General features: G+C 39.2%; 1 protein-coding gene across 10 annotated transcripts in view; it reads left to right on the top strand.

The window, feature by feature from the left end:
* LOC118827025 (probable E3 ubiquitin-protein ligase HECTD4) overlaps nucleotides 1-16148 on the top strand; it is a 171767-nt gene that overhangs the window by 66937 nt on the left and 88682 nt on the right. For 6 of the 10 annotated variants that reach the window (XM_036598209.1, XM_036598214.1, XM_036598212.1 and 3 more), the window contains 3 exons: nucleotides 11140-11275; nucleotides 11451-11595; nucleotides 12814-12980. In XM_036598209.1, coding sequence (XP_036454102.1) covers nucleotides 11140-11275; nucleotides 11451-11595; nucleotides 12814-12980 — 448 coding nt within the window. The remainder of the gene's footprint in view (nucleotides 1-11139; nucleotides 11276-11450; nucleotides 11596-12813; nucleotides 12981-16148) is intronic. The other 4 variants (XM_036598211.1, XM_036598215.1, XM_036598218.1 and 1 more) reach the window with 1 other exon arrangement.

Raw genomic sequence — 16148 nt, forward strand, 5'->3', positions numbered from 1 at the left:
CACATGGCACCATTTGTTTATATGTGGGCCTTGTAATAACATTGTAATAGCATTTTTATTGATTTTTCAGTGTTTTTGAGTGCTAAGGCACACCCAAAGGCCAATCTGGACCAAACTTGGCGTGCTCCATTAGAATCTCAATTTGTATAAATACTCAAAGTTTGAACATGATCTGACCAATGACTGGTGAGTTATAGCTAATCGAGCTAACAATGCCACATATGCAGGAATTTGGTGATTAATCCAGATGACCCTTAGTAGAAAAGTCAAAATGTTTTTGATAATTATTTACCTAAAGATGCCAAAGAATTGTTCTAGACAAACTTTGACAAGATTGGATCAAAATCCAGAGACTAGTTCGAAAAGTAGGGTTTTAAAACATTTATCGATTACGAAAAAACTATGCAGATTTTTAATAAACATGTATTTGCAAAATTGTTTGGCACACTGTACTACAATAGGCTCTAGGCGAAAATTGTAATAATATTGTAATAACATGTAATAATATGTAAATTTTTGAAATAGCGCCCCGGAGGGGTCAAATCTTTTGAAACTCAACTGGTTGTTAGAAAGTGGCTACATATAGACACCAGTCAAGTTTCGTCATGATTGGTCAATGTTAAGCCTGTCAAATGGCCTGCTGAATGCTTATTGGCCGATGGCGACCACAAATTTCAATGTATCCAAACGTCCTTCAGTGCACACTTGTAGACTGGCGAGAGGATGCTGGATGCCAAGTTTCAGCTTGATCGGATGTTCAGAGGCAGAGAAAATGCCCTGTTTTTGTTGCTCCGCCCCCTAATTACTTATGCACACAAAATTCGAATGGCTACCTCAGAATGGGCTACTGACATGGCCTGTGAAGTTTGAAATTTTATGGCTGAAGGATTCTTGAGTTACAGATTTTTCAATTAAATAAGAATTATTTTGAATTTATCCAGAAGGGTTCATTTGCATATAGCAGCCATGTTGTATAGAAAACTTGAAATATTTTTGATAATTATTGACCACGACACTCTTCTGAATTTTTTGACACCAAACACATGAGGATTGGGCAAAGATTGGAGAACTAGTACACAAAAGTAGGTTTCGCACATTTTGCAGTATTGCGAAAAATCTAAGTGGGCGGAGCTAAATAATCAAAATAGCCAAAAGGTTTATTTGGACCCATAGAATCAGGAAAAAAATATGGCTTGTCTGCCAAAAATCTGGTTTAAGAGATATAGACCTAAACGCGTTGACCTTCGCTGTAGCGCACCCCTTGTGGCCGATTGGGCTGATTCCTTGCGCCTGAGTAGCGGGAGGGACTACTACCTATGGACCAAGTTTGGTGTCTCTAGGACTTATGGTTTGGGCTGTGCGTTCCGTTTCAGGGCGGAAAAAGAATAATAATAATAATAATAAGAAAAATCCGCACAATTCCAACAGGGTTCAATGCATTGCATGCTTGAACCCTAAATATAGCCGCGAGCGGCAATGAGCGGGTTCAAGCACGCAACAGCAGTACGGGCCCTTCTGCAGGTTTAGCCCATTAGGCCTAAAAAGCCCTCAAGCTTCTGGTTTAGGCCATTAGGCCTAAAAAGGCCTCAAGCTTTTGGTTTCGCCCATTAGGCCTAGAAAGGCCTCAAGCCTTTGTATAGTAAGTCTTTGTATAGTGAAATCTTTGAATGTATAATCCAAAATAAAAAACAAGCAGTGCAATTTTTGACATAACATGTAATTAGAAAGTTGTTCATCTTAGTGGACTGAGTCACATGGCACCAATTGTTTATATGTGGGCCTTGTAATAACATTGTAATAGCATTTTTATTGATTTTTCAGTGTTTTTGAGTGCTAAGGCACACCCAAAGGCCAATCTGGACCAAACTTGGCGTGCTCCATTAGAATCTCAATTTGTATAAATACTCAAAGTTTGAACATGATCTGACCAATGACTGGTGAGTTATAGCTAATCGAGCTAACAATGCCACATATGCAGGAATTTGGTGATTAATCCAGATGACCCTTAGTAGAAAAGTCAAAATGTTTTTGATAATTATTTACCTAAAGATGCCAAAGAATTGTTCTAGACAAACTTTGACAAGATTGGATCAAAATCCAGAGACTAGTTCGAAAAGTAGGGTTTTAAAACATTTATCGATTACGAAAAAACTATGCAGATTTTTAATAAACATGTATTTGCAAAATTGTTTGGCACACTGTACTACAATAGGCTCTAGGCGAAAATTGTAATAATATTGTAATAACATGTAATAATATGTAAATTTTTGAAATAGCGCCCCGGAGGGGTCAAATCTTTTGAAACTCAACTGGTTGTTAGAAAGTGGCTACATATAGACACCAGTCAAGTTTCGTCATGATTGGTCAATGTTAAGCCTGTCAAAAGGCCTGCTGAATGCTTATTGGCCGATGGCGACCACAAATTTCGATGTATCCAAAAGTCCTTAAATGCACACTTGTAGACTGGCGAGAGGATGCTGGATGCCAAGTCTGAGCCTGATCGGATGTACGGCTGCAGAGAAAATGCCCTGTTTTTGTTGCTCCGCCCCCTAATTACTTATGCACACAAAAATCGAATGGCTACCTCAGAATAGGCTACTGACATGGCCTGTGAAGTTTGAAATTTTTGGGCTGAAGGATTCTTGAGTTACAGATTTTTCAATTAATTCTGAATTATTTTGAATTTATCCAGAAGGGTTCATTTGCATATGGCAGCCATGTTGTATGGAAAACTTAAAATGTTTTTGATAATTATTGACCAGGACACTCTTCTGAATTTTTTGACACCAAATACCTGAGGATTGGGCAAAAATTGGAGGACTAGTTCGCAAAAGTAGGTTTCGCACATTTTGCAGTATTGCGAAAAATCTAAGTGGGCGGAGCTAAATAATCAAAATAGCCAAATGGTTTATTTAGACCCATAGAATCAGGAAAAAAATATGGCTAGTCTGGCAAAAATCTGGTTTAGGAGATATAGACCCTAACGCGTTGGCCTTCGCTGTAGCGCCCCGTTGTGGCCGACTGGGCTGATTTCTTGTGCCTGAGTAGCGGGAGGGACTACTACCTATTGACCAAGTTTGGTGTCTCTAGGACTTACGGTTTGGGCTGTGCGTTCCGTTTCAGGGCAGAAAAATAATAATAATAATAAGAAAAATCTTGACAATTTCAATAGGGTTCAATGCATTGCATGCTTGAACCCTAAATATAGCCGCAAGCGGCAATGAGCGGGTTCAAGCATGCAACAGCAGTACGGGCCCTCCTGCAGGTTTAGCTCATTAGGCCTAAAAAGGCCTCAAGCTGTTGGTTTCGCCCATTAGGCCTAAAAAGGCCTCAAGCTTCTGGTTTAGGCCTTTAGGCCTAAAAAGGCCTCAAGCTTTTGGTTTCGCCCATTAGGCCTAAAAAGGCCTCAAGCCTTTTATTATATTAGGCCTAAACAGGCCTCAAGCCTTTGTATAGTAAGTCTTTGTATAGTGAAATCTTTGAATGTATAATCCAAAATAAAAAACAAGCAGTGCAATTTTTGACATAACATGTAATTAGAAAGTTGTTCATCGTAGGGGACTGAATCACATGACACCAATAGTTTATATGTGGACCTTATAATAACATTGTAATAGCATTTTAATAGATTTTTCAGTGTTTTTGAGTGCTAAGGCACACCCAAAGGCCAATCTGGACCAAACTTGGCAAACTCTATTAGAATCTCAATATGTATAAATCCTCAAAGTTTGGACATGATCTGACCAATGACTGGTGAGTTATAGCTAATCGAGCTAACAATGCCACATATGCAGGAATTTGGTGATTAATCCAGATGACCCTTAGTAGAAAAGTCAAAATGTTTTTGATAATTATTTACCTAAAGATGCCAAAGAATTGTTCTAGACCAACTTTGACAAGATTGGATCAAAATCCAGAGACTAGTTCGAAAAGTAGGGTTTTCAAACATTTATCGATTACAAAAAAACGATACAGATTTTTAATAAACATGTATAGGCACAATTGTTTGTCACACTGTATTATAATAGGCTGTAGGTGGAAATTGTAATAATATTGTAATAACATGTAATAATATGTAAATTTTTGAAATAGCGCCCCGGAGGGGTCAAATCTTTTGAAACTCAACTGGTTGTTAGAAAGTGGCTACATATAGACACCAGTCAAGTTTCGTCATGATTGGTCAATGTTAAGCCTGTCAAAAGGCCTGCTGAATGCTTATTGGCCGATGGCGACCACAAATTTCAATGTATCCAAATGTCCTTATAGGCGCACTTGTAGTCTGGCCCAATGATTCTGCATGCAAAGTTTGAGCTTGATAGGTTGTACAGCTGCAGAGAAAATGCCCTGTTTTTGTTGCTCCGCCCCCTAATTACTTATGCACACAAAAATCGAATGGCTACCTCAGAATAGGCTACTGACATGGCCTGTGAAGTTTGAATTTTTTTGACTGAAGGATTCTTGAGTTACAGATTTTTCAATTAATTCTGAATTATTTTGAATTTATCCAGAAGGGTTCATTTGCATATGGCAGCCATGTTGTATGGAAAACTTGAAATGTTTTTGATGATTATTGACCTTGAGGCCCTTCTGAATTTTTTGACACCAAATGAATGAGGATTGGTCAAAAATTGTAGGACTAGTTCGCAAAAGTAGGTTTTGCATATTTCGCAGTATTGCGAAAAATCTAAGTGGGCGGAGCTAAATAATCAAAATAGCCAAAAGGTTTGTTTGGACCCATAGAATCAGGAAAAAAATATGGCTTGTCTGGCAAAAATCTGGTTTAGGAGATATAGACCCAAACGCGTTGACCTGCGCTGTAGCGCCCCCTTGTGGCCGACTGGGCTGATTTCTTGCGCCTGAGTAGCGGGAGGGACTACTACCTATTGACTAAGTTTGGTGTCTCTAGGACTTACGGTTTGGGCTGTGCGTTCCGTTTCAGGGAAGAAACAGAATAATAATAATAATAAATATAGCCGCAAGCGGCAATGAGCGGGTTCAAGCACGCAACAGCAGTACGGGACCTTCTGCAGGTTTAGCCCATTAGGCCTAAAATGGCCTCAAGCTTCTGGTTTAGGCCATTAGGCCTAAAAAGGCCTCAAGCTTTTGGTTTCGCCCATTAGGCCTAAACAGGCCTCAAGCCTTTGTATAGTAAGTCTTTGTATAGTGAAATCTTTGAATGAATAAGCCAAAATAAAAGACAAGCAGTGCAATTTTTGACATAACATGTAATTAGAAAGTTGTTCATCGTAGGGGACTGAATCACATGACACCAATAGTTTATATGTGGACCTTATAATAACATTGTAATAGCATTTTAATAGATTTTTCAGTGTTTTTGAGTGCTAAGGCACACCCAAAGGCCAATCTGGACCAAACTTGGCAAACTCTATTAGAATCTCAATATGTATAAATCCTCAAAGTTTGGACATGATCTGACCAATGACTGGTGAGTTATAGCTAATCGAGCTAACAATGCCACGTATGCAGGAAATAATTGATTGATCCACGTGACCCTGAGTAGAAAAGTGAAAATGTTTTTGATAATTATTTACCTAGAGATGCCAAAGAATTGTTCTAGACCAATTTTGAAAAGATTGGATCAAAATCCAGAGACTAGTTCAAAAAGTAGGGTTTTGAAACATTTATCTATTACAAAAAAACTATACAGATGTTTAATGAACATGTATTTGCAAAATTGTTTGTCACATGGTAGTACAATAGGTTGTAGGCGAAAATTGTAATAATATTGTAATAACATGTAATAATGTGTAATTTTTTGAAATAGCGCCCCGGAGGGGTCAAATCTTTTGAAACTCGACTGGTTGTTAGAAAGTGGGTACATATAGACATCAGTCAAGTTTCGTCATGATTGGTCAATGTTAAGCCTGTCAAAAGGCCTACTGAATGCTTATTGGCCGATGGCGACCACAAATTTCGATGCATCCAAATGTCCTTAAATGCACACTTGTAGAATGTCGAGAGGATGCTGCATGCCAAGTTTCAGCTTGATAGGATGTACAGAGGCAGAGAAAATGCCCTGTTTTTATTGCTCCGCCCCCTAATTACATATGCACACAAAAATCGATTGGCTACCTCAGAATAGGCTACTGACATGGCCTGTGAAGTTTGAAATTTTTTGGCTGAAGGATTCTTGAGTTACAGATTTTTCAATTAATTCTGAATTATTTTGAATTTATCCAGAAGGGTTCATTTGCATATGGCAGCCATGTTGTATGGAAAACTTAAAATGTTTTTGATAATTTTTGACCAGGACACTCTTCTGAATTTTTTGACGCCAAACTGATGAGGATCGGGTGAAAATTGTAGGACTAGTTCGCAAAAGTAGGTTTCGCACATTTTGCAATATTGCGAAAAATCTAAGTGGGCGGAGCTAAATAATCAAAATAGCCAAATGGTTTATTTGGACCCATAGAATCAGGAAAAAAATATGGCTAGTCTGGCAAAAATCAGGTTTAGGAGATATAGAACCAAACGCGTTGGTCTGCGCTGTAGCGCCCCCTTGTGGCCGACAGGGCTGATTCCTTGCGCCTGAGTAGCGGGAGGGACTACTACCAGTAGACCAAGTTTGGTGTCTCTAGGACTTACGGTTTGCGCTGTGCGTTCCGTTTCAGGGCGGAAAAAGAATAATAATAATAAGAAGAAGAAAAATCCGCACAATTCCAATAGGGTTCAATGCATTGCATGCTTGAACCCTAAATATAGCCGCGAGCGGCAATGAGCGGGTTCAAGCACGCAACAGCAGTACGGGCCCTCCTGCAGGTTTAGCCCGTTAGGCCTAAAAAGGCCTCAAGCTTCTGGTTTAGGCCATTAGGCCTAAAAAGGCCTCAAGCTTTTGGTTTCGCCCATTAGGCCTAAAAAGGCCTCAAGCCTTTTATTATAATAGGCCTAAATAGGCCTCAAGCCTTTGTATAGTAAGTCTTTGTATAGTGAAATCTTTGAATGAATAAGCCAAAATAAAAGACAAGCAGTGCAATTTTTGACATAACATGTAATTAGAAAGTTGTTCATCTTAGTAGACTGAGTCACATGACACCATTTGTTTATATGTGGGCCTTGTAATAACATTGTAATAGCATTTTTATTGATTTTTCAGTGTTTTTGAGTGCTGAAGGACCCCCAAAGGCCAATCTGGACCAAACTTGGCATACTCCATTAGAATCTCAATTTGTATAAATACTCAAAGTTTGAACATGATCTGACCAATGACTGTTGAGTTATAGCTAACCAAGCTAACAATGCCACGTATGCAGGAATTTGGTGATTAATTCACATGACCCTGAGTAGAAAAGTCAAAATGTTTTTGATAATTATTTACCTAGAGATGCCAAAGAATTGTTCTAGACCAATTTTGAAAAGATTGGATCAAAATCCAGAGACTAGTTCAAAAAGTAGGGTTTTGAAACATTTATCTATTACAAAAAAACTATACAGATGTTTAATGAACATGTATTTGCAAAATTGTTTGTCACATGGTAGTACAATAGGTTGTAGGCGAAAATTGTAATAATATTGTAATAACATGTAATAATGTGTAATTTTTTGAAATAGCGCCCCGGAGGGGTCAAATCTTTTGAAACTCAACTGGTTGTTAGAAAGTGGGTACATATAGACATCAGTCAAGTTTCGTCTTGATTGGTCAATGTTAAGCCTGTCAAATGGCCTACTGAATGCTTATTGGCCGATGGCGACCACAAATTTCGATGCATCCAAATGTCCTTAAATGCACACTTGTAGAATGTCGAGAGGATGCTGCATGCCAAGTTTCAGCTTGATAGGATGTACAGAGGCAGAGAAAATGCCCTGTTTTTATTGCTCCGCCCCCTAATTACATATGCACACAAAAATCGATTGGCTACCTCAGAATAGGCTACTGACATGGCCTGTGAAGTTTGAAATTTTTTGGCTGAAGGATTCTTGAGTTACAGATTTTTCAATTAATTCTGAATTATTTTGAATTTATCCAGAAGGGTTCATTTGCATATGGCAGCCATGTTGTATGGAAAACTTGAAATGTTTTTGATGATTATTGACCTTGAGGCCCTTCTGAATTTTTTGACACCAAATGAATGAGGATTGGTCAAAAATTGTAGGACTAGTTCGCAAAAGTAGGTTTTGCATATTTCGCAGTATTGCGAAAAATCTAAGTGGGCGGAGCTAAATAATCAAAATAGCCAAAAGGTTTGTTTGGACCCATAGAATCAGGAAAAAAATATGGCTTGTCTGGCAAAAATCTGGTTTAGGAGATATAGACCCAAACGCGTTGACCTGCGCTGTAGCGCCCCCTTGTGGCCGACTGGGCTGATTTCTTGCGCCTGAGTAGCGGGAGGGACTACTACCTATTGACTAAGTTTGGTGTCTCTAGGACTTACGGTTTGGGCTGTGCGTTCCGTTTCAGGGAAGAAACAGAATAATAATAATAATAAATATAGCCGCAAGCGGCAATGAGCGGGTTCAAGCACGCAACAGCAGTACGGGACCTTCTGCAGGTTTAGCCCATTAGGCCTAAAAATGGCCTCAAGCTTCTGGTTTAGGCCATTAGGCCTAAAAAGGCCTCAAGCTTTTGGTTTCGCCCATTAGGCCTAAAAAGGCCTCAAGCCTTTTATTATATTAGGCCTAAACAGGCCTCAAGCCTTTGTATAGTAAGTCTTTGTATAGTGAAATCTTTGAATGAATAAGCCAAAATAAAAGACAAGCAGTGCAATTTTTGACATAACATGTAATTAGAAAGTTGTTCATCTTAGTAGACTGAGTCACATGACACCATTTGTTTATATGTGGGCCTTGTAATAACATTGTAATAGCATTTTTATTGATTTTTCAGTGTTTTTGAGTGCTGAAGGACCCCCAAAGGCCAATCTGGACCAAACTTGGCATACTCCATTAGAATCTCAATTTGTATAAATACTCAAAGTTTGAACATGATCTGACCAATGACTGTTGAGTTATAGCTAACCAAGCTAACAATGCCACGTATGCAGGAATTTGGTGATTAATTCACATGACCCTGAGTAGAAAAGTCAAAATGTTTTTGATAATTATTTACCTAGAGATGCCAAAGAATTGTTCTAGACCAACGTTGACAAGATTGGATCAAAATCCAGAGACTAGTTCGAAAAGTAGGGTTTTCAAACATTTATCGATTACAAAAAAACGATACAGATTTTTAATAAACATGTATAGGCACAATTGTTTGTCACACTGTATTATAATAGGCTGTAGGTGGAAATTGTAATAATATTGTAATAACATGTAATAATATGTAAATTTTTGAAATTGCGCCCCCCAGTGGTCAAATCTTTTGAAACTCGACTGGTTGTTAGAAACTGGGTACATATAGACACCAGTCAAGTTTCGTCATGATTGGTCAATGTTAAGCCTGTCAGATGGCCTGCTGAATGCTTATTGGCCGATGGCGACCACAAATTTCGATGTATTCAATTGTCCTTCAATGCACACTTGTAGACTGGGGAGAGAATGCTGGATGCAAAGTTTCAGCTTGATGGGATGTTCAGAGGCAGAGAAAATGCCCTGTTTTTGTTGCTCCGCCCCCTAATTACTTATGCGCACAAAAATCGAATGGCTACCTCAGAATGGGCTACTGACATGGCCTGTGAAGTTTGAAATTTTTTGACTGAAGGATTCTTGAGTTAGAGATTTTTAAATTAATTCTGAATTATTTTGAATTTATCCAGAAGGGTTCATTTGCATATGACAGCCATGTTGTACGGAAAACTTGAAATGTTTTTGATAATTATTGACCAGGACACTCTTCTGAATTTTTTGACACCAAACACATGAGGATTGGGCAAAGATTGGAGGACTAGTACACAAAAGTAGGTTTCGCACATTTTGCAGTATTGCGAAAAATCTAAGTGGGCGGAGCTAAATAATCAAAATAGCCAAAAGGTTTATTTGGACCCATAGAACCAGGAAAAAAAATATGGCTTGTCTGGCAAAAATCTAGTTTAGGAGATATAGACCCTAACGCGTTGGCCTTCGCTGTAGCGCCCCCTTGTGGCCGACAGGGCTGGTTTCTTGCGCCTGAGTAGCGGGAGGGACTACTACCTATTGACCAAGTTTGGTGTCTCTAGGACTTATGGTTTGGGCTGTGCGTTCCGTTTCAGGGCAGAAAAATAATAATAATAATAAGAAGAAAAATTCTCACAATTCCAATAGGGTTCAATGCATTGCATGCTTGAACCCTAATAAGAAAAATCCTCACAATTCCAATAGGGTTCAATGCATTGCATGCTTGAACCCTAATAATAAGAAAAATCCGCACAATTCCAATAGGGTTCGATGCATTGCATGCTTGAACCCTAATAATAATAATAAGAAGAAGAAAAATCCGCACAATTCCAATAGGGTTCTACGCACTTCGTGCTTGAACCCTAATAATAATAATAATAAGAAGAAGAAAAATCCGCACAATTCCAATAGGGTTCTACGCACTTCGTGCTTGAACCCTAATAATAAGAAAAATCTTGACAATTTCAATAGGGTTCAATGCATTGCATGCTTGAACCCTAATAATAATAATAAGAAGAAAAATCCTCACAATTCCAATAGGGTTCAATGCATTGCATGCTTGAACCCTAATAATAATAATAAGAAAAATCCTCACAATTCCAATAGGGTCCAATGCATTGCATGCTTGAACCCTAATAAGAAAAATCCGCACAATTCCAATAGGGTTCAATGCATTGCATGCTTGAACCCTAATAAGAAAAACTCTAACAAAAACAATAGGGTCCTACGCACTTGCGTGCTTGGACCCTAATAAACTTACAACTGCAATGATTCAGTGTTTTACAAACTGCACTGCACTAAATCTGTTTAAACAGGCCTTCTTGTGTTCACTTTGCATTGAAATGTAGTTAGTTTTTTAAATACTGATATCCATAATCCATAATACTGATAATATCCAATATCCATCACGAAAACCATAGAATATCATCATATTACTCACCCTTAATTGAACTCTAAACACGGTCAGGCCTCTATACAGGGGTCTTACCATAACATCCACAGGCAAGCCAACAGACGAATGCACACACACAAAGCCTCGTCCATGCTTTTACTGATATATACAGAGATCTGTCTCTTTTTTACTTTTAGCCTGTAAGTCAGTGTCAGACACCAAGACCATGGTTCCTGTGGTGAAGCAGCAAGTCTTCCTGCGCAGTATGTCTGCTCCCTCTGATCTGGAAATGATTGCAAACCAAGACCTGGAGTTCACACATGGAACTCAGAGGTGAGATGCCAAAATTACAAATAATTAAATGTATAATTCTGAGACAGATGCATAGTTCCCTGATATATACAAATTACATTTGTGTATGAATATAAGACAAATGTTGGTATGACTAGCTAAAGGAACAAAAATGCAGTTTCTTGCACTTCCCTATACAATGTACCCTTTCCTATAGAAGGCGTCATCACCCCACCAGTCACAGAAGCACCTCTTTTACATTGCTGCAATCTTTGGCCATTGAAGACAGCAGAGACAAACCAACCTACAGTGTCCTGCTGGGACAGCTCTTTGCTTTCATAGGCACTACACCTGACCAGGCAGTGAGTATACTGATGACATTTTTGTCTAGACATGCAGTAAAGTAATGCTTAATTCAGGTATATATTTTGAAATTCTCTTGGCGGTGCCCTCTGAGCACTCATATTGGATTTATCTGGGCAGTATTCCAGAAAGGAGAGTCTATTAGAAAAGCTGACTAACTTTAGCCTAAAGTAAGGCTTTTCCCTGACCTCCCCCTCATTTGGACAGGACTTGATATTTGCCTTCATGTTTGGCTGTGTTTTAGTGTCAGAAGTTGTTGTGTCATGCCAGAGATTTGAAAATGAAAAAAAAAGTGTAAAAGCCATTACAGAGAATAAAATGAGGGGAAAATGTACCACCGATGTTTGGCCATGTTTTAAGCTAAAAGAGCACTCAGCTCCCAAGAATCACCTTGGCCTATACACTCTCATTCACTAGCTCAACCCCTTTAAACTCCTGAACAGAAATGGTTGATGCAACCAGGCCAGGAATACAGAACTAGCAATAGCAGTAGCAGACAATATATTTTTGGATATGGCAGTCTAGCAATGCATTTACAGTTATTTATAGCAGCCACCCACTTGTTAGTTCTTGCCTTTCAGTGGTGTATGATGAACTTTGTTCCTGCACATTCTTAAATGGCACACATTTTTGGCACACGTTTATTAATTTCACAGAATATGTAGCTCTATACCTAAAGTAGTGAAGATGAACCCACAGTTGTTGAGGACCATAGCTATGCGGTGCAGTGGCAATATAGCCATGCCCCCAATGAGCTGAATCAATGCAGATGAACTCTGGGAGACATAGGGATCAAGCTTAATAGGTTCTGGAATAAAACCATTAAGTGTCTCTGCAACTACACTGTAAAATGTCATGATTTTTGTTCTGAATGTTTATTTAGGGGGCTGCAATATGGATGAAGAGTATTAGACAGCATGACTCTTCCTCTTTTAAGTTATCTAAAATTTAGCTTAGTGAAGTATCATATTGTTTTAACAGTGAGAATCATCCATGCACTGGTGGTAGGTCTGCATTAGATTTGCCGGAAGTTTAAGGTGATGAGCAGAATATGATAAAAAGAAGTTGATGAGAAGAATCAGGTAAAACACTGAGCATCTTTAATGTACAGATGTATTGATATGTGTAAAGTTTATTGCATGGAATATGAGGTAAGGTCTATTACCCATGGTCAAAATGTTAGAACATAATGTTTAACCCTGATCTTAATCATGTAGGTGTCCAGCAGTAGTTTTCTGGCAGCAGCTCAGACACGCTGGAGGAGAGGCAGCACCAGGAAGCAGGCTCTGGTCCACATGAGAGAGCTCCTCACTGCTGCTGTTCGAGTGGGTGGAGTAACTCACCTAGTGGGCCCTGTGACCATGGTGTTGCAGGGTGGGCCAAGGTATGTTTAACTGGCTTATATACACCAATCAGCCATAACGTTGAAGCCACCTCCTTGTCTCATTTTATCAGCACCACTTACTATATAGTTGCACTCTGTAGTTCTGAAATTATAGACTGTAGTTCATCTGTTTCTCTGCATACTTAGTTATCCCCCTTTTACCCTGTTTTTCAGAGGTTCAGACCCCCACAGGACCACCACACTGACGTGGTGATAGCAGCCTGTTGGTGTGTTGTGCTGGTACGATTCTATTAGACACAGCAGTGCTGCTGGAGTTTTTGAGCTCTGTGTCCATTCACTGTCCACTCTATTACAGTGTTTTCACATATAGTTTGTTTTAAAGGAACTGAACTGAGTTCTGTTAAAGTGAACCTGGAAGGGAACCAACTGCAAATGACCTCAGTTCATTTTGTGTTCACAATGTAAGTGAACTATAAAGAGGATTTCTTTCTGGTACTTTAAGATCTCAGGCCACTTCTTGTTCAGACCACAACTCCATTAGAACTCACGGGACTCCTTTCACAACACTCACGGCGCTCGCGAAGTGGGCAGCATTCTCTGATAAATCTAACCTTTCAGGTGGCGAGATGAACCACCAGACCCACCTGCTGCTCTCTTGTTGGCCGCGCTGAAGCGATAGGCTGAAGTGCGTTGCGCAAAATTGGAAAAATGACCCTAGGGGTCTGCCGTGGAGGGTTCCATTGGAGGGTGGAGGGTTCCATGGAGGGTTCCATTTTCCGAGTTCCACACGGTGAAATTCCGCGTCAGCGGTGAATTTTCATTCATGCAGCGTTCAGTGTGAAAGAGCTGAAAATTGTGTTGTGTTCCCAGCTTCAGCCTTTAACACGGTAAAATCACGCGGGCTCTCACATCTTATTACTTTAATATGTCAGCGCTGCTGTCTTGTCGCAGATCACGGACAGACTTTATCCTGAGTAGGACCTTATAAATGATCCTTGGTGGTCTGTTTTTACCTGCTGAAGTGCTGAAGACTGTGGCTGTGTATACAGTGAGACTCAAGGTCTTCACCATAAAGCAAAGCTAAAGCGGACTGGGGCTATTTTGTTTTCACAATGTACAAATCAATCGAACTACAAACGAACCGAACTGAGGCCACCTCTCGGTTCAGTTGACTCAACCATGACTCAGTGGTCCGAGTCCACTTCAGACGCTGAAACAGCCAAAGTACGCCCTTAGACACACTTCCCTTGTTGATCCACTTCGTAGATGTAAAGTCAGGGACAGTAGCTCATCTGTTGCTGCACAGTTTGTGTTCGTCAACAGTGGTTGCAGGATGCTGCAAACAGGACTGGATATGTTTGGTTGGTGGACTGTTTTCATGACATTGAGGTGTTTAAAAACTCCAGCAGCACTGCTGTGTCTGATCCACTCATACCAGCGCAACACACTAACATGCCACCACCACATCAGTGTCACTGCAGTGCTGAAAATGATACACCACTCAAATAATCCTGTGAGGGTCCGTTGAAGAACAGGGTAAAAGCGGGCTAACAAAGTATGCAGAGAAATAGGTGTCTGTAATTGTAGAACTACAAATAATGCTAAGTGCACACTAATTATATATTCCAAAAAGGTATACATCATTTGACTAATCAGACAAACAAGCATTTCTAGCTTCTCTTCAGTTGTCTGGTCTTCAGTTTGCTTTAGCGTTCAGTTGATGGCTAGAATGGGTGTAACAAGTGACCTTAGTGACATTGAACCTGAGGTATTGTCAGGCATGCTGCTTGTAGCGTCTCCTATACAGCCATCATCCTGGGCTTTTCATGCACTATTTCAACAGTTTATCAGGTATGGTGCAAATAAAATACTCTTTACACAAAAAATGGCTTGTGGATTAGAGGAAAATTGTGAGAATCATTAATACAGCAATAGGCCACAGCCAGGACTAACCGGGCCTAAACTAGCATTTAATGTTATTTGTCGTGCTGTGCAGTAGAGGTTGGCGATATGGCAAAAATATAATACTGTGTTACATCAACAAAGTTTGTTACAGTGTTTATTTTTTTTAGATCTCTGATCAAATGGAGAAGAACCAGTAGTGCTACTTTAAAAATATGATCAAAAACTGTGAATACAGTGATTTTTATTCTATATTTGGCATACTGTGTTTCACTAAATCCAGTTGAACAGGACTTATTTTCTTCCCTTTTCTAATGAAAACATGCAGTTGGTCAAGTACTGACAATATGCACAATATGTTGAGATAAACAAATTGTATTGTATAAAGTGACAAACTTTATCACAGTAACGCTTTACATTGTCATATTGCCCAGCCCTACTATGCAGTATTCTGTAGTGCGGCATTGTATCCCTCAGTCTTATTAGTTTGATAGAATTGATCGTTGAACCATGTTTATGAATATTTAGTTATTTTTGATGGAACTTGAAAAGCTAATGGAAAACATCGCTGATAAACAATCATTGTCATGGCAAGTAGCATCAAATGCTATACCCAGAGATCCTGCTTATTCTGGCAGCCCTTAGCAGTATTGAAAACTGGTAACATCTTTTTGGTCAGCCAGTCCATAAGCGAGGGGGTGACTACATTTTAGATTCTGTTTTTAGATGACATTTTTTAAGATGCTTGAAAACCTCTTTGTATCCATGTGCCAAACCCTCCTTCACATGGCAAGCTCACTAGCCTCAATGCCATAATTTATTCTTAGAAATAAATGCATGGTTGCCAGATGGCTTCTGTAGTTTCCAGTGAACGAATATTCTAGACACACCAAAATGCATATAAAAATGCCCAAAAAATGCACATCAAAAACAGTCTAAGGCCATTTTAACCATCATACCATTATGACACAAGTAACATTAACCACTACATCAGTGGTTAATGTTACTTGTGTCATAATGGTATGATGGTATGATGTTGACTAAGAATTTGCAGATAAGTATTTAAGTTGCTAGATGGCGCTATTGGTCTTTTTTAACAAATTGGTTTCTTGCATCGCTACTGTAAAGAACCAAAAGCTTTTTGTGTTTTGTATCTCTGTCTCTATCTAAGAAACCCATGGACAAAAACTTTTTTATATATGTGTATCTTATTTCCTAAAGTTGCTGAACAAACACAACAAACACAACCGAAAGGACCTATTATCCCCTCCAAGCAAAAAAGCAATAAATTGCCATAAAATTGCA

This window comes from Colossoma macropomum, unplaced genomic scaffold (assembly GCF_904425465.1).
Source record: "Colossoma macropomum unplaced genomic scaffold, Colossoma_macropomum, whole genome shotgun sequence".
In the NCBI taxonomy this organism is placed as follows: Eukaryota; Metazoa; Chordata; class Actinopteri; order Characiformes; family Serrasalmidae; genus Colossoma; species Colossoma macropomum.